Source organism: Parasteatoda tepidariorum, chromosome 10, assembly GCF_043381705.1.
Source record: "Parasteatoda tepidariorum isolate YZ-2023 chromosome 10, CAS_Ptep_4.0, whole genome shotgun sequence".
NCBI lineage: Eukaryota > Metazoa > Arthropoda > Arachnida > Araneae > Theridiidae > Parasteatoda > Parasteatoda tepidariorum.
This window is the reverse complement of record NC_092213.1, coordinates 33,186,805-33,199,470: the sequence shown is the minus strand read 5'-3', so window position 1 is coordinate 33,199,470 and position 12,666 is coordinate 33,186,805. Positions and strand designations below refer to the sequence as shown.

The window sequence follows — 12,666 nt, the reverse complement described above, 5'->3', positions numbered from 1 at the left end:
AAGCATATTTTTTGCTGGTTTTGCTTTGCCTTTATCAGCGTTATTGCCCTTATCATCATGTTACAAAAAAAATTAATAAATTGGGGGACAAACTCTTCCACGAACACCCAAATCAATCAATCTTTTAAATGATGAAATCAGTCTCAAATTAAAATAAATTCCTTTAGTTATTTTAAGAAATTTAATATTTTTTAAAAAATCGTAAGTAAAAATAAATTTGTATTACTCGGGAAATACTTACAGTTAAAACATTTTGTATTTTAATAAAAGTTGTATTTCTGACATCAATTTTAAATTATTCTATTTCTCCACCTCCCCTCATTTTTTTTCTTCCACTCAGAACAATATAGATGTTATATTGTTTCAACAATCACCAGCACCAACTATCCTTATATTTTACCATGAAAAGAAATTATTGGCGACAAAAAGGCGATAAAGCAGTTGTCATGAAGCGTCTTTGACCCAAATGGCGAATTTGGCTGAAAAAAACTCTAGCCAAGCTCCGGTGTAAACATTGCAACCTTTTTTAAGCTTCTCTTGGCAAGCTAGTGAGTGTAACGTTATTTATCGGCAAGATAATCATCTTAAATTATCAATTTTTAAGCTTCTGAATACATATTTCGAAATAAAATATATCTTAATCATTGCCTGTATGATTTTTATTCATTCTATTGTTTTCTAGACTCGTTATTCGCTTAAAATACTGCTGGAGAAATTATGTAAACAGTTAGGCTTAAGTCATGCCGTGTTTGTTTACATTTTTACTTCGATGTATTTCTCAAAACTTGTTGCTTGCTGTTATTATTCTATGTTAAATTTTGCTTTGAATTATATATTTTATTTATGCTATTCATCTCTTTGACTAGAAAGTTCTGTTGAACTGTGTTTATTTATTTTGTTTTTATGTTTATTTCAGTGCATGCTATCTCCGTGCATTGGTTATTCATTTAATTTGTTTTACTCTATTTAAACCGTACTCTTAAGTTTTGCGACATAACTATGTGATAATTTTTTTATCTCTATTTATTTATTTTGTGGAAAACTCCTTTAACTAACTCATTACATTCAATCGGTTTTCATTCTTCATAACAAATTTTTTATGAAGTGAAACAATCAAAAGTAATAAAATGTTCACTAAAATTGTTTATAAAAATTGATTTAGAATAAATTGTGCACTCTTACAGTTCATATATGCTCTGATAAAGTATAAAAATAACGAAAAATATCTAAGTAACATATTTTTAATAGTTCTATTTACCAAAAATTGTGTTATTGAATAGTTTTTTATTATCGTGTGTATATTTGAGTTTCATAAGAATTTCTTAGCTCTATCCATTATCTATAACTATGGATATTATTTATTTTTTGAGTGAGTTATTGTGAAAACCTAATACATTGGATATTTACTTAATTTTTCGAATTAAGTATCTAAGTTTTCTGTTTTTAAAAAAAAACTATTTTGTATCATATATTTACCATATTGGCATTTACACTTAATATAATTTGAGTGGTGCTAGTAAATATAAAAAAAAAATTACAGTCAAACTCGTTTATAACAAAAATATAAAAACCAAAACAATACGCTCTGGATATCAGAGTCTCTGTTAAACCAGAATCAGCTCAAATTATCAAAATAAAAGTTATAAGGTACTGAGGTGAACTGTAGAATTTTTAAAACAGTTTACTTTTTATGTTTTTTTTATTATTTATAATTATTAGAATATCATTTATTTTAATGATTGAATCTTCGTAATTATTCTATCTTCAACTCATATGATACAAAATATATTAATTATCGACATACAGTTTTGAGATTAAAGATACGTAGTATAAAAAGTTTTGGACAAATTTCATATTATATCCCAGTTATGCTTTCTAACATTAATGAAATTATTTGTTAAAATTTTCTTCTTCAATTGAAAGATCTTTCAAAATCTGGGTAATCCATAATGTAATAAACAGTTAATGTCTATATTTTTTCTGAACAAACAATCAGACTATTGTTGCAGTTTCACAATGTTGACTTTTGACAGTATGTAAACCTTGTGTTGCAAAATTGTGTTATTTAACTATACAGATCCATTCTTGTTAATCGAAAGAAGTCATACTTTGTTTTCTATCCGAGTGTGATTGTTATCCAAATATAAATCAACGTGCTTCTTCTCACACTATTTAAGTTTGTGCTGCCTCTTTTCAAAATTTTTTAAAAAATTTATTCTTTTAAAATTTGTAGAATTGTTTTAATTAGAGCTCAGATTCTGAGGACCTAAGAATGCTTAACCCCTTAACTTGTGCGTTTGAGTTAATTCTAGCTCGCTAAACAGGAAGACACTCAAGATTACTCGAGCGGCGTTGTATTTTATCCTGCTATAATTTTTCACACTTGAATATAACTGAGAATTGAAAATAACAAGGTGAAAGCTAAGAAGAAAAAAATCATTTTATTGATATTTATCATTTACATAGGATTGTAAGCTATAACACCTATTTATTCAAGAATAAAATATAGCCTTTTTACATGGAACAAAAGCACAGTATTTCAAAATTGTCCACTAAAAGAAAAGACAATGTTCTAAAATGTGTTTTTTTACATAATTTTTTTTTTTTGGTCGGTTTTTTTTTCAAAAAATCTGCATTAAAGGGTTAATTTAAAAAATTTTCTTAAAATATAACTATACAGGAATTTAAATCCAAACCAGTATTTCTTTCTTGAATTCAAATGCAGCATATATATTTGTATTATAGCTTGTATATTTGTATTATAGCTTGTATATATTTTCATTAAAATTTAGTATAAATGTAAAATTCTAAAATAATTTATTAAATTAGGAATTTATGTATGTCTACGTTAAATTTTTTGATTAGAGAAAGGTTATTATTCCTCCTCCTTTATTTTGTTGTCAGGTGTTCCCTGTTGATTGTTTATTATATTTAATAAAGTTTGAAAATCACCATCATGGCCATGAGTTAATTTACTATACAAGAAAGAGCAAATTTTGTACTTTTTTTCTAATTTTTAATGTAAACAAATAATGGATATCAGTCAGAAGTTAAGATTGTTTTATTGCTAATAATATTGTAAGCCATGTTTAATCGGTATTCTTTAGTCACATTAATAATTATTCTTCCTTTATTGTAACAAAATTTACTAATGCATAAAATAACGATTGCTAGTTGTCTTTAATGAATTAGCCTCGGTTATGAATAGACATGGTGCAGAATGCATCTGATTGTACGAGCAACGTTCGTCGGAAATTCAAACAGTACTGTGGAAATTTTTGCTGTCCAATTTTTGTGAAACATATTGCTACAAAATTATTTATTATAAAAAAAGGATTAATGGATAAATCACTTAACAAATATTTTTCATGTTAAAGAATGAAAAACTATTCCTGAAGGAAAAATCTTGTATAAAGGAACAACGAGGGCTGCCTTGATGGACAAAAGTGAAAGAATTTTTAATCTTATGTTAAAAGAAAAAGATTAATTTCTGTTATATTAAGTATAACACTAATATAAATATTTATCTCTTAAATTAATGAGTGGGATCTTAAATTTAATGATACAATTCTCCAATATATATTTTTGAATTATTACTATTTCAATATATTTTTATTTTTAATACATAGACTAGTTTATTGGAGAATTGTGTAAAGTCAAATGATTTTTTTTTCTTTAGTAAGGAAAAAAATTATCAAAAATTTTAGCAAGATACAAACTTTCTAAAAATATTTTAAACAAGCTAATAAAACTTTGAAAAAAAAAAGTCTATAATTTTGAAGGAAATTCCTAACCAATAAAACTATGCTCTGAGGAATTTAAACCCTGAACATTTTCTGTACCCTTTTGAATAGGCTAGTGACCTAACTATAATACCATTATCTTGGATAGCATTTTTCAAGCTGTTCAACATATGTTTGTTATATCTGGTTTAGCAAAAGCGTATCAGGTTTAATTAAATCTGAATTAAGTAATGTAATTTGTTCCTTCCCGATCGATGAGACAGACCAAAAATTTAAAAAATATTAGAAATCACTAAAAAAAAATTGTAAAATTAGGCTTTCACTCCATATCCACACAAGCTCATAATATTTTAAACATTTTAATGAAGTGTGATACTTTATTAACAAATAAAATAACTATGTACTTATTCATAGAAATTCTCTGGTTCAATGAAAGACATCAGTTTTCTATATTAGGCTGATGACACTTTTTATTTTTCTGATATTTCCGTAATTTTTTATGGTCATTACATTTATGCCTAGCTATTCGATTCTTTTATGTCGCTATATTAAAAACAGTAAAAAATATTTGAAAGATTTCGAATAAAATTGTTCATATAGGAATAAATTTTGAAGTGTGATAGATAACTTTTACCTGAAAGTAAAAAAGAAAAAAATTCAAAGTTTGATAAAATACTCTAAAAGAGTAAAAAAAATAATGTTAGTCTTTCAAATCCTGTCTTTAGTTATAAACATTGACAAAATTTTATTGATATCTAAAAAGTTCTTTTATAACAAAAATTGTATTTGAAAGCTGCGAAATATGCCTTTATAAATATACTTAAAATCCTCAATAATTAAACTTATTTACCATCTCTAATATTTTTAAAAGTATACTGTCAAATGAAAAAACATAAAATAAATTTTTTTATTAAATGAATTAAAAATTTAGTTTTANTAAAATATTAACTATACAGGAATTTAAATCCAAACGAGTATTTCTTTCTTGAATTCACATGTAGCATTATTTGTATTATAACTTGTATATTAAGAAAAGATGGTGTAATTTTCATTAAAATTTAGTATAAGTGTAAAATTCTAAAATAATTTATTAAATTAGGAATTTATATTTATCTACGCTAAATTTTTTAATTAGAGAAAGGTTGTTATTATTCCTCCTTCCTTATTTTGTAGTTTTTGACATTAGGTGTTCCCTGTTGATTGTTTATTATACTTAATAAAGTTTGAAAATCACCATCATGTCCATGAGTTAATTCACATGCTAATGTACTATACAAGAACAAACAAATTTTGTGCTTTTTTTCTAATTTTTAATCGTTTAATCGGTATTCTTTAGTCACATTAATAATTATTCTTCCTTTATTGTAACAAAATTTACTAATGCAGAACATAAGGATTGCTAGTTGTCCTTAATGAACCAGCCTCGGTTATGAATAGACATGGGTGCGAGCAACGTTCGTGGGAAATTCAAATAGTACTGTGGAAATTTTTGCTGTCCAATTTTTGTGGAAAATATTGCTACAAAATTGTTTAATGTAAAAGAAAGATAAATAAGTTACTTAACAAATATTTTTCATGTTAAAAAAGAATGAAAAATTATCCCTGAAGGAAAAATTTTGTATAAAGGAACTACGAGGGCTGCCTTGATGGAAAAAAATGAAAGAATTTTTACTGTTATGTTAAAAGAGAAATTTTTTCTGTTATGTCAAGTATAACACAAATATAAATATTTATCTCTTAAATCACCTTAAATTAATGAATGGGATCTTAAATTTAATGCTACAATTCTCCAATATATATTTTTTAATTATTACTATTTTAATATATTTTGATTTCTATTTTTAATACATAGACTAGTTTATTGGAGAAGTGTGTAAAATCAAATGATTTTTTTCATTTGGTAACGAAAAAAATTATCAAAACTTTTAACAAGATACAAATTTTCTAAAAATATTTTAAAGAAGCTAATGAAACTTTTTTTTTTAAAAAAAAGTCTATAATTTTGAAGGAAATTTCTAACCAATAAAACTATGCTCTGGAGAAATTAAACCCTGATCATTTTCTGTACCCTTTTGAATAGGCTAGTGACCTGACTATAATACCATTATCTTGGATAACATTTTTCAAGCTGTTCAAAATATGTTTGTAATATCTGGTTTAGCAAAAGTATCAGGTTTAATTAGTCTGAATTAAGTAATGTAATTTGTTCCTTCCCAATCGATGAGACAGACCAAAAATTTAAAATATATTAGAAATCACTAAAAAAAAATATTGTAAAAAAATGTTAGTCTTTCAATTCCCGACTTTATTGATATCTAAAAAGTTCTTTTATAACAAAAATTGTGTTTAAAAACTGCAAAATATGCCTTTATAAATATGCTTAAAATCCTCAATAATTAAACTTATTTACCATCTCTAATATTTTTAAAAGTATACTGTCAAATGAAAAAACATAAAATAAATTAAAAATTTAGTTTTAACATTAAGGTGTGGTCCACATTTTTTTAAAAATAATTACCAAATAGAATAGTATTTAATAAATTAACAAAAGTTCTTTTTGCATTCACTGAAGTTTATCTTTTTTATTCAGTGATTCTAGAACTTTTGAAATGGCAGTAAGACCATACTTGCGAAGTTCCTTGGCTAGATCTTTGTTTGAAAAGATGGTTAAAGATGAAAATCTTCGCTCCTTAGATAAATCCAAGGTAGGATGTTTAAAAAAAGGTTTATTTATTTGAAAGCTTACATATATTGTTTACATTATAACACAAGCAGTAATATTCATATATCTTATCGATTATATTTTTTACGAAGTAGACATATGACATATTTTTTACAGCAGTTGTATGGTATTTTAGTTATCAAAATTCTTTTCAAAAGTATCCATATTTATAATGAAATAAATTACATGAAATGCATATTTATAACCACACAATTTGCTTCAATTAGTAGCATTTTGCACAGTAAAAAAATTGTGTGAAAGAAAAAGATTAAGAGGGATATAAATAATGCATATTTTAACTCCAATCAACCAAGAAAGGACACAAACACTTAAAAAATCAAGAATAAAAGGTTTTAAACAGTATAAGTATGATTAATAAATTTATTGTTAATCTAATCAATGTGTAAAGGGGTAGCTTGACAGTTTTTTTTGCATGAAAATGCAATCTTCTGCTTTAAATTATAATATTTCTCTTAACTTTTAGACCATAAATTATAACCATTTAGAATAAGAATCTTTTTGGTTCGGTTCATTCTAATATAACAAGGTTTTAGAGGTTTTAAATTTTATGTGCAAAAACATTAAAAGAAAAGTAGTTTTTGATATCTTATCAATAGAAGTTTTTTTTTTTTTTTTTAAAGCTCAATGCTTAGTTAAATAACTAATTTTGAAATTAATTTCTCAGAGAAAATAATTTTTCTTTTTAAAATTGCTATTTGGTATGAACTGCTTGGTTTTAGATTGACATTAACATAATACTGAGTATCGAATAGTTAGGAAGACTTAATGTTTCTGTCATTATAATGGGAGGGAGGGGTCATCCTTGAAAGTGTAGTGTGCAATATAGTAAGACATTTATAACAAAACATTACAAATACTAATATAAAAATTTGAGTTCAATAAAATAAGACTTGTATGTGGATTCGTCTCCAATAGGGCCTCAATTGATGGGAATGGGTCTAAAATTTCTTGTCCCTAATAAGTTATCCTGGTCATGCAAGTTTGTTCGAAATTTCATTAATTATTTAATAAAAAAAGATAACACATTTACTTCTTACATATAGGTTTACAGTTACATGTTGCACAACACAATAAAGAAATACTAAAATATGATTTTTTATTTCTTAACTGTAATACTTTTTGATACAGCATCAACATAAATTACATCCAGAACTGAAATTTTTTCAAAAATAGAACAAGTCATGGTATCTTTTTTGTACTAATTTTAGAGTAAATTTACGCGTTACATTAGTATAAAGTTTTAAATGAGACATCTTTAGAGCAAGTTAAGGATCTTTTTTTTCAAGCTAATTTGATTTTCCTTTTATGTGTTAGATATAATTAATAGTTCTTATTGTTTGGTTTTGTCCTATTGTATATCTATCAGAGCTCCTAAAATCTTAAAATTTTTGCATGCTGCATCAGGCATGTTAGTCTACAAAATACATGCCTACATGAAATTTGTATGCATTCAGAAATTTTTTTGAATTTCATATTGAGGAAAAACTGCCCCTATTATTTATAAATCTGTAAAAAAAATGATATTAACATCATATCTACATTAACATTTTTATTTTAAGTATAAATCAAGTATTAACGAAGATATTTGATATTATTAACAAGAAAGTATTTAACATTGAACGAGTAAATGCAGTTCATAATTAATAACATAGAGAAGTAATATTAAAAGTAAGTATTATTGGCAAGTGCAGTAATACTACTTATGCACAGTATGTATTATTATAAAAAAATTTTTCGTAAAGTTCTTTTTTTCGCCTTTATTGCTATTTCTTTTCAAACCGACATCTTGTAGATTAATATCAAAATTTCAGGGACACTCAATTAATTTTACTGTATTTTTTATTTAATATTTACATGTAAACAAAAATACATGCCAGATAAGATATTTTACTTACTCAGGCATGTCAGACTATATAATTTTTGAGCCCTGATACTCTTTTAATTGAAATACTTAAGATTTTATTGGGCTAAAAAAAAATTTTTTTTTTGCGAAAACTACATTTTGTGTTAAAATAGTTTTTTTTTAATTTTCATTTAACTTTAACAAATATTAAAAAATTAATGTGCACTATATATATACACACACACATAAAATTTGTATTAATCTTTATGCAACGTGAATAAAAAATTTATTTATGAAAAAGAAAGAAAAAAATAAGAGGAAAAAAAATCTAAAATTATAGAAGTCATCATAATCTAAGTCTTAATAATAATTAAGGCATATTAAGCATTGTATTGATACTTGCAGCTCTTATGCCATAAAACTATACTTCCTTTCTCTCTACCACTGAGGAGGGGGGGCTTTCACTGGATTTACTTTGAAGTGTTTGCATTTTTTTCCCATCACAGTCACTGTACTGTTAAATGCAATATAAAAAATTTTCAAGATATTACAAAATTATTCATATCAACCCTTTAAATGCCTGTGTTGATCATTTTGTGCTTTATTTTTTTTGTCAAGTCTGATTTCTTTATTGGAAAACTTTTGAAAGCAGTTTGTTTTGCCAATAACGCCTAAATTCAACTTGTTGACCATTAAAGGGTAAATGATGAACTCGGTTTTGTCAAGCTTTTGGTAAAAGAAAATATCTGCTAAACATCAATGGATTATTTTTTCCTCTCTGTGGTGTGCAGTCAAACCTATCTACATACTCTACAGAATACTTCTTTATTAGTAATTTAATTTTGTTTATTCATGAAAAAGAAAACATTACTTTGTTAGTTTAAAAATTGAGACTGATTTATTGATTATTATTTTTTGTTCTAGCAGTATAAAAAATTATTTTGTTCTTTTTTAAACAAATCCATTTGATTCACATTTTTTCAATGATTTGTTTTTATGTGTCATACATGCCTGTTGCATGAAAATGATTTAATATTTTATAGCAAAATATTGGTCTTTCTTTGATTCTTGTTGGTGAATAAATGATAAATTTTGTTTTGTAGAAATTTTCTAAAGTTAAAAAATTCTATCTCAAAGAAGAAAAAAAAATTCAGTTCCATTTAAAGAATTTTGAATATTATGAATAATATACATATTTTTTATACATGTTTCGAAACAAAGTATTGTGATAAAGAAAAAGATTTGAAGGAATGATGATTTAGTTTACTCTTTAAGGATATAAAAGAGCTCAACTTGAGTTATCATTGGTATAATGGATACGCAAGAAAAAGTCTGGAAATTTTATCAATCTGCAAATATCAGAGAATTAGGTTTAATTGCTCCAAAAGCCCAGAGCAAATGACTTAATTTGAATTGGAGTTTTCTAAATGTCCAATGTTTTTCAAAAAAAGAATTATTTACAGCAAATATAAGTATTTTATTATTGATTTTATGTATAACACAATGAAAAATTAATGATAAAATTTATACAACCAGTTACAAAAATCTGGAAAATTAAATAAAATCAATCAGGAAAAGCCATTTTTTTAAACGATTGTGGACACCCTGCTATTAGTTTGGTGATTACTGTTTGTTAATGATTTTTTGTGATTTCTTTACAAATTAAAAATGGATACTGGATAAATAAATACATTTAATTAATGTATGTAAGAATAAAATATTAAACAAAATACCTACAAAATAGACAATTAGAAATCAACCAGACAGTTTTTCAGTAATTTGTTTTTGATTTTATATTGAAAATATAATCCATTTTAATTTATTAAATGAGAAATTAGTATTGATATCTTTGAGTAACTTGAAATGCCTTTTCAAATAATTATAGTGCGAAAGTTTACCCATATACTTTTGCTTTTTGTATAGTAATAACTTTGCAACAAGAAATAACTTATACATTAATTCACTGTTGACATTTTGAATTAAAGTGAATGTTAAGTAAAACTGTATTTAAAAATTATTTGAAGATAAAACCTATTGAATTATAGTGAATGTTAAGTAAAACTGTATTTGAAAATTTTTTCGAGATAAAACCTATCATTCAATACGTATCCTGCACCTTATAATGTAACATGAATCAATATTAATAAGATATCAGTACTATGTACAGTTGTTAGCAGTGTAAATTTTAATGTATAATGTTAATAGCTGCTTCAAACTTATATTTGCTGAAAATAAAGAAAATATGAACTATATTTTTAATGAAAATGTTTTTAAAAAATAAATCTAATGAGCAATAACTGCACGGAACTCTACATGTTGTCCAATATTTTGTGAATACCAAATTTTTTGTAAATTACCAATTTTAACGTGTCTTTTAAAGTTATAAATGTTTTACACTTAACAAATTAAAAACAGATAAAAAATTGTGATTTGACTTATGTTTTTTCTACTCAGTAAACCGTTTTGTTTTTCATGTTATATTACGAAGATAAACATAGAAGTATATAATAAAAAAAATTCTAAAAATAAAGTAAAAGAAATAAAAAGTGTAAATTTGTTCATTAGAGAAATGTTAGCCAAATTTCCTACATTGTGTGAAAAAATGAAAAAAGAAATTAAATTTATGTTAATGCCTCAAAATTATTTTACCAACTGTAAAAAGCATATGTTTTATTTTTAAAATATTATTTGTATAATGGTAAATGACAGAATTTGTTAAATAAAATGAAAGTTAAATGATAACATGCTCTTTAAAATTATACATGCTAGCATTTGATCAGTTTTGATTTGCAAAAATTTACTTTAAAAGTTGAGTGTTTTTTAATGTAATTTTAAATGCTTATTTGCTTTAACTGTATTTTAAGCTTTGTTCAAAAGTTAGATAGTGTTCTAAATTAAAGGATTGATAAAGACATGAAAAAAAGTAAATGTATGCAAAGTATTTTTGAAAAATAAAATTAAAAGAGGAAAGTAACTTTTGATGTAGCAATTTTAATGTTATTGAGAATTTAAATATTTTTACCGATTGAATAAATTTATTGAATTATTTCGACTATTGAATAAATTTATTCGATGAAGAACTTAGAATATTTTTATTGAAAATATCTGTTATACAACAAATAAGCAAATATAAGATGACATATTTTTGCTGTGGAAGTGATTTTTAAAGCGTTGAACTTATGGATTTGTATTTTTATAAATTTAATAAAAAGTTTTCTTTATCTATTGTATTTATTTTATTGTATTTTCGGAGTTTTGTTATTGTTTTATTGCATAATGGTGTTTGTTGAGTTTCATCCACTCAAAGAATTTGTTTTTATTGATAATTTTAAAACTTATAAAAATGTTAAGTTTAAATTAAAATAATTTTTCTTGCCTTTCTTTTGTCTAGACTTTATATAGTAATAAAAATATTTATTTCCTTTCATAATATTTAGTTTTCATGAATGAGGCTACCAAAGCAAATGAAGTAACTGTTATACTTAGATGAAAAATAACCAAATTTCTGAAACCATTCTGATATTTGAATTTTTTTTTTTTTTAAATCTGAATGGTTAAGAAAAATAGAAAAAGCTCAAGTAAAATAAATATATATATTATATTTTCCTCTTTTCTTTTTTTTTATTTACACTAATTTTCGCATATTTTACAAATATATATATTTTAAAACTAAACATAATTACAAATTATTTTTAAATACATTTAATGGTAAATTCATTTTCATAAAATGTTTTTTATTATTCCAGCATAAACATTTATTAATTAATGAATGTAAACATTGGGATTTACTTATTTTATTTATTATTGGTTTTATTTATTCCCTCAGGAAGTTTATTTTCTTTAGATAAGTACTAATTCCACTATCCCCAGGTGAACTAATGATCATCTTTTAATTTATTTTTTATTGGTTTCCTATTTCCTCCTTTTATTTTAACATCAAACTAAGTTTATGATTCTGTTTGGTTTCTTAGCCTTGAGTATGGCAACTTTTGGGTTGTTGGCAGTTTGACCACCTCTAATTTTGTTATCAAATTCTACATCCAATCCAATTAATCAATTTTATTTTTTATCATTTTGTGGTTAGTTTACTATTTATTTAATGTACTGGTGCGCTACAAATAAAATGCTAGTGAATGAGCATCGAATGTCCAGTCAATAAAGCAAGCAAAAAATAAATAACAGCAAATTATTTTTAATAATTAAATCCGTATATAATATATTATTAGTCCATTTATAATATATTATCCAAACATAATATATATATAAATGTATTTCAGAGTTTTCTCTCTTTTTTTTTTTTTTTTTTTTTTNTTTTTTTTTTTTTTTAAATTAGCAAT

General features: G+C 24.3%; 1 protein-coding gene across 3 annotated transcripts in view; it reads left to right on the top strand.

Annotated features, from left to right (window-relative positions):
• The first annotated feature begins 424 nt into the window (after window positions 1–424).
• LOC107451897 (protein-L-histidine N-pros-methyltransferase) overlaps window positions 425–12,666 on the top strand; it is a 376,215-nt gene continuing 363,973 nt past the window's right edge. Inside the window, exons 1-2 of one of the 3 annotated variants that reach the window (XM_043038695.2) lie at window positions 425–540; window positions 6,334–6,448. In XM_043038695.2, the coding sequence (XP_042894629.1) occupies window positions 6,353–6,448 (96 nt within the window). In that variant the 5' untranslated portion in view covers window positions 425–540; window positions 6,334–6,352. Of the gene's footprint in view, window positions 651–6,333; window positions 6,449–12,666 lie in introns of all 3 variants that reach the window. The other 2 variants (XM_043038696.2, XM_043038697.2) reach the window with 2 other exon arrangements.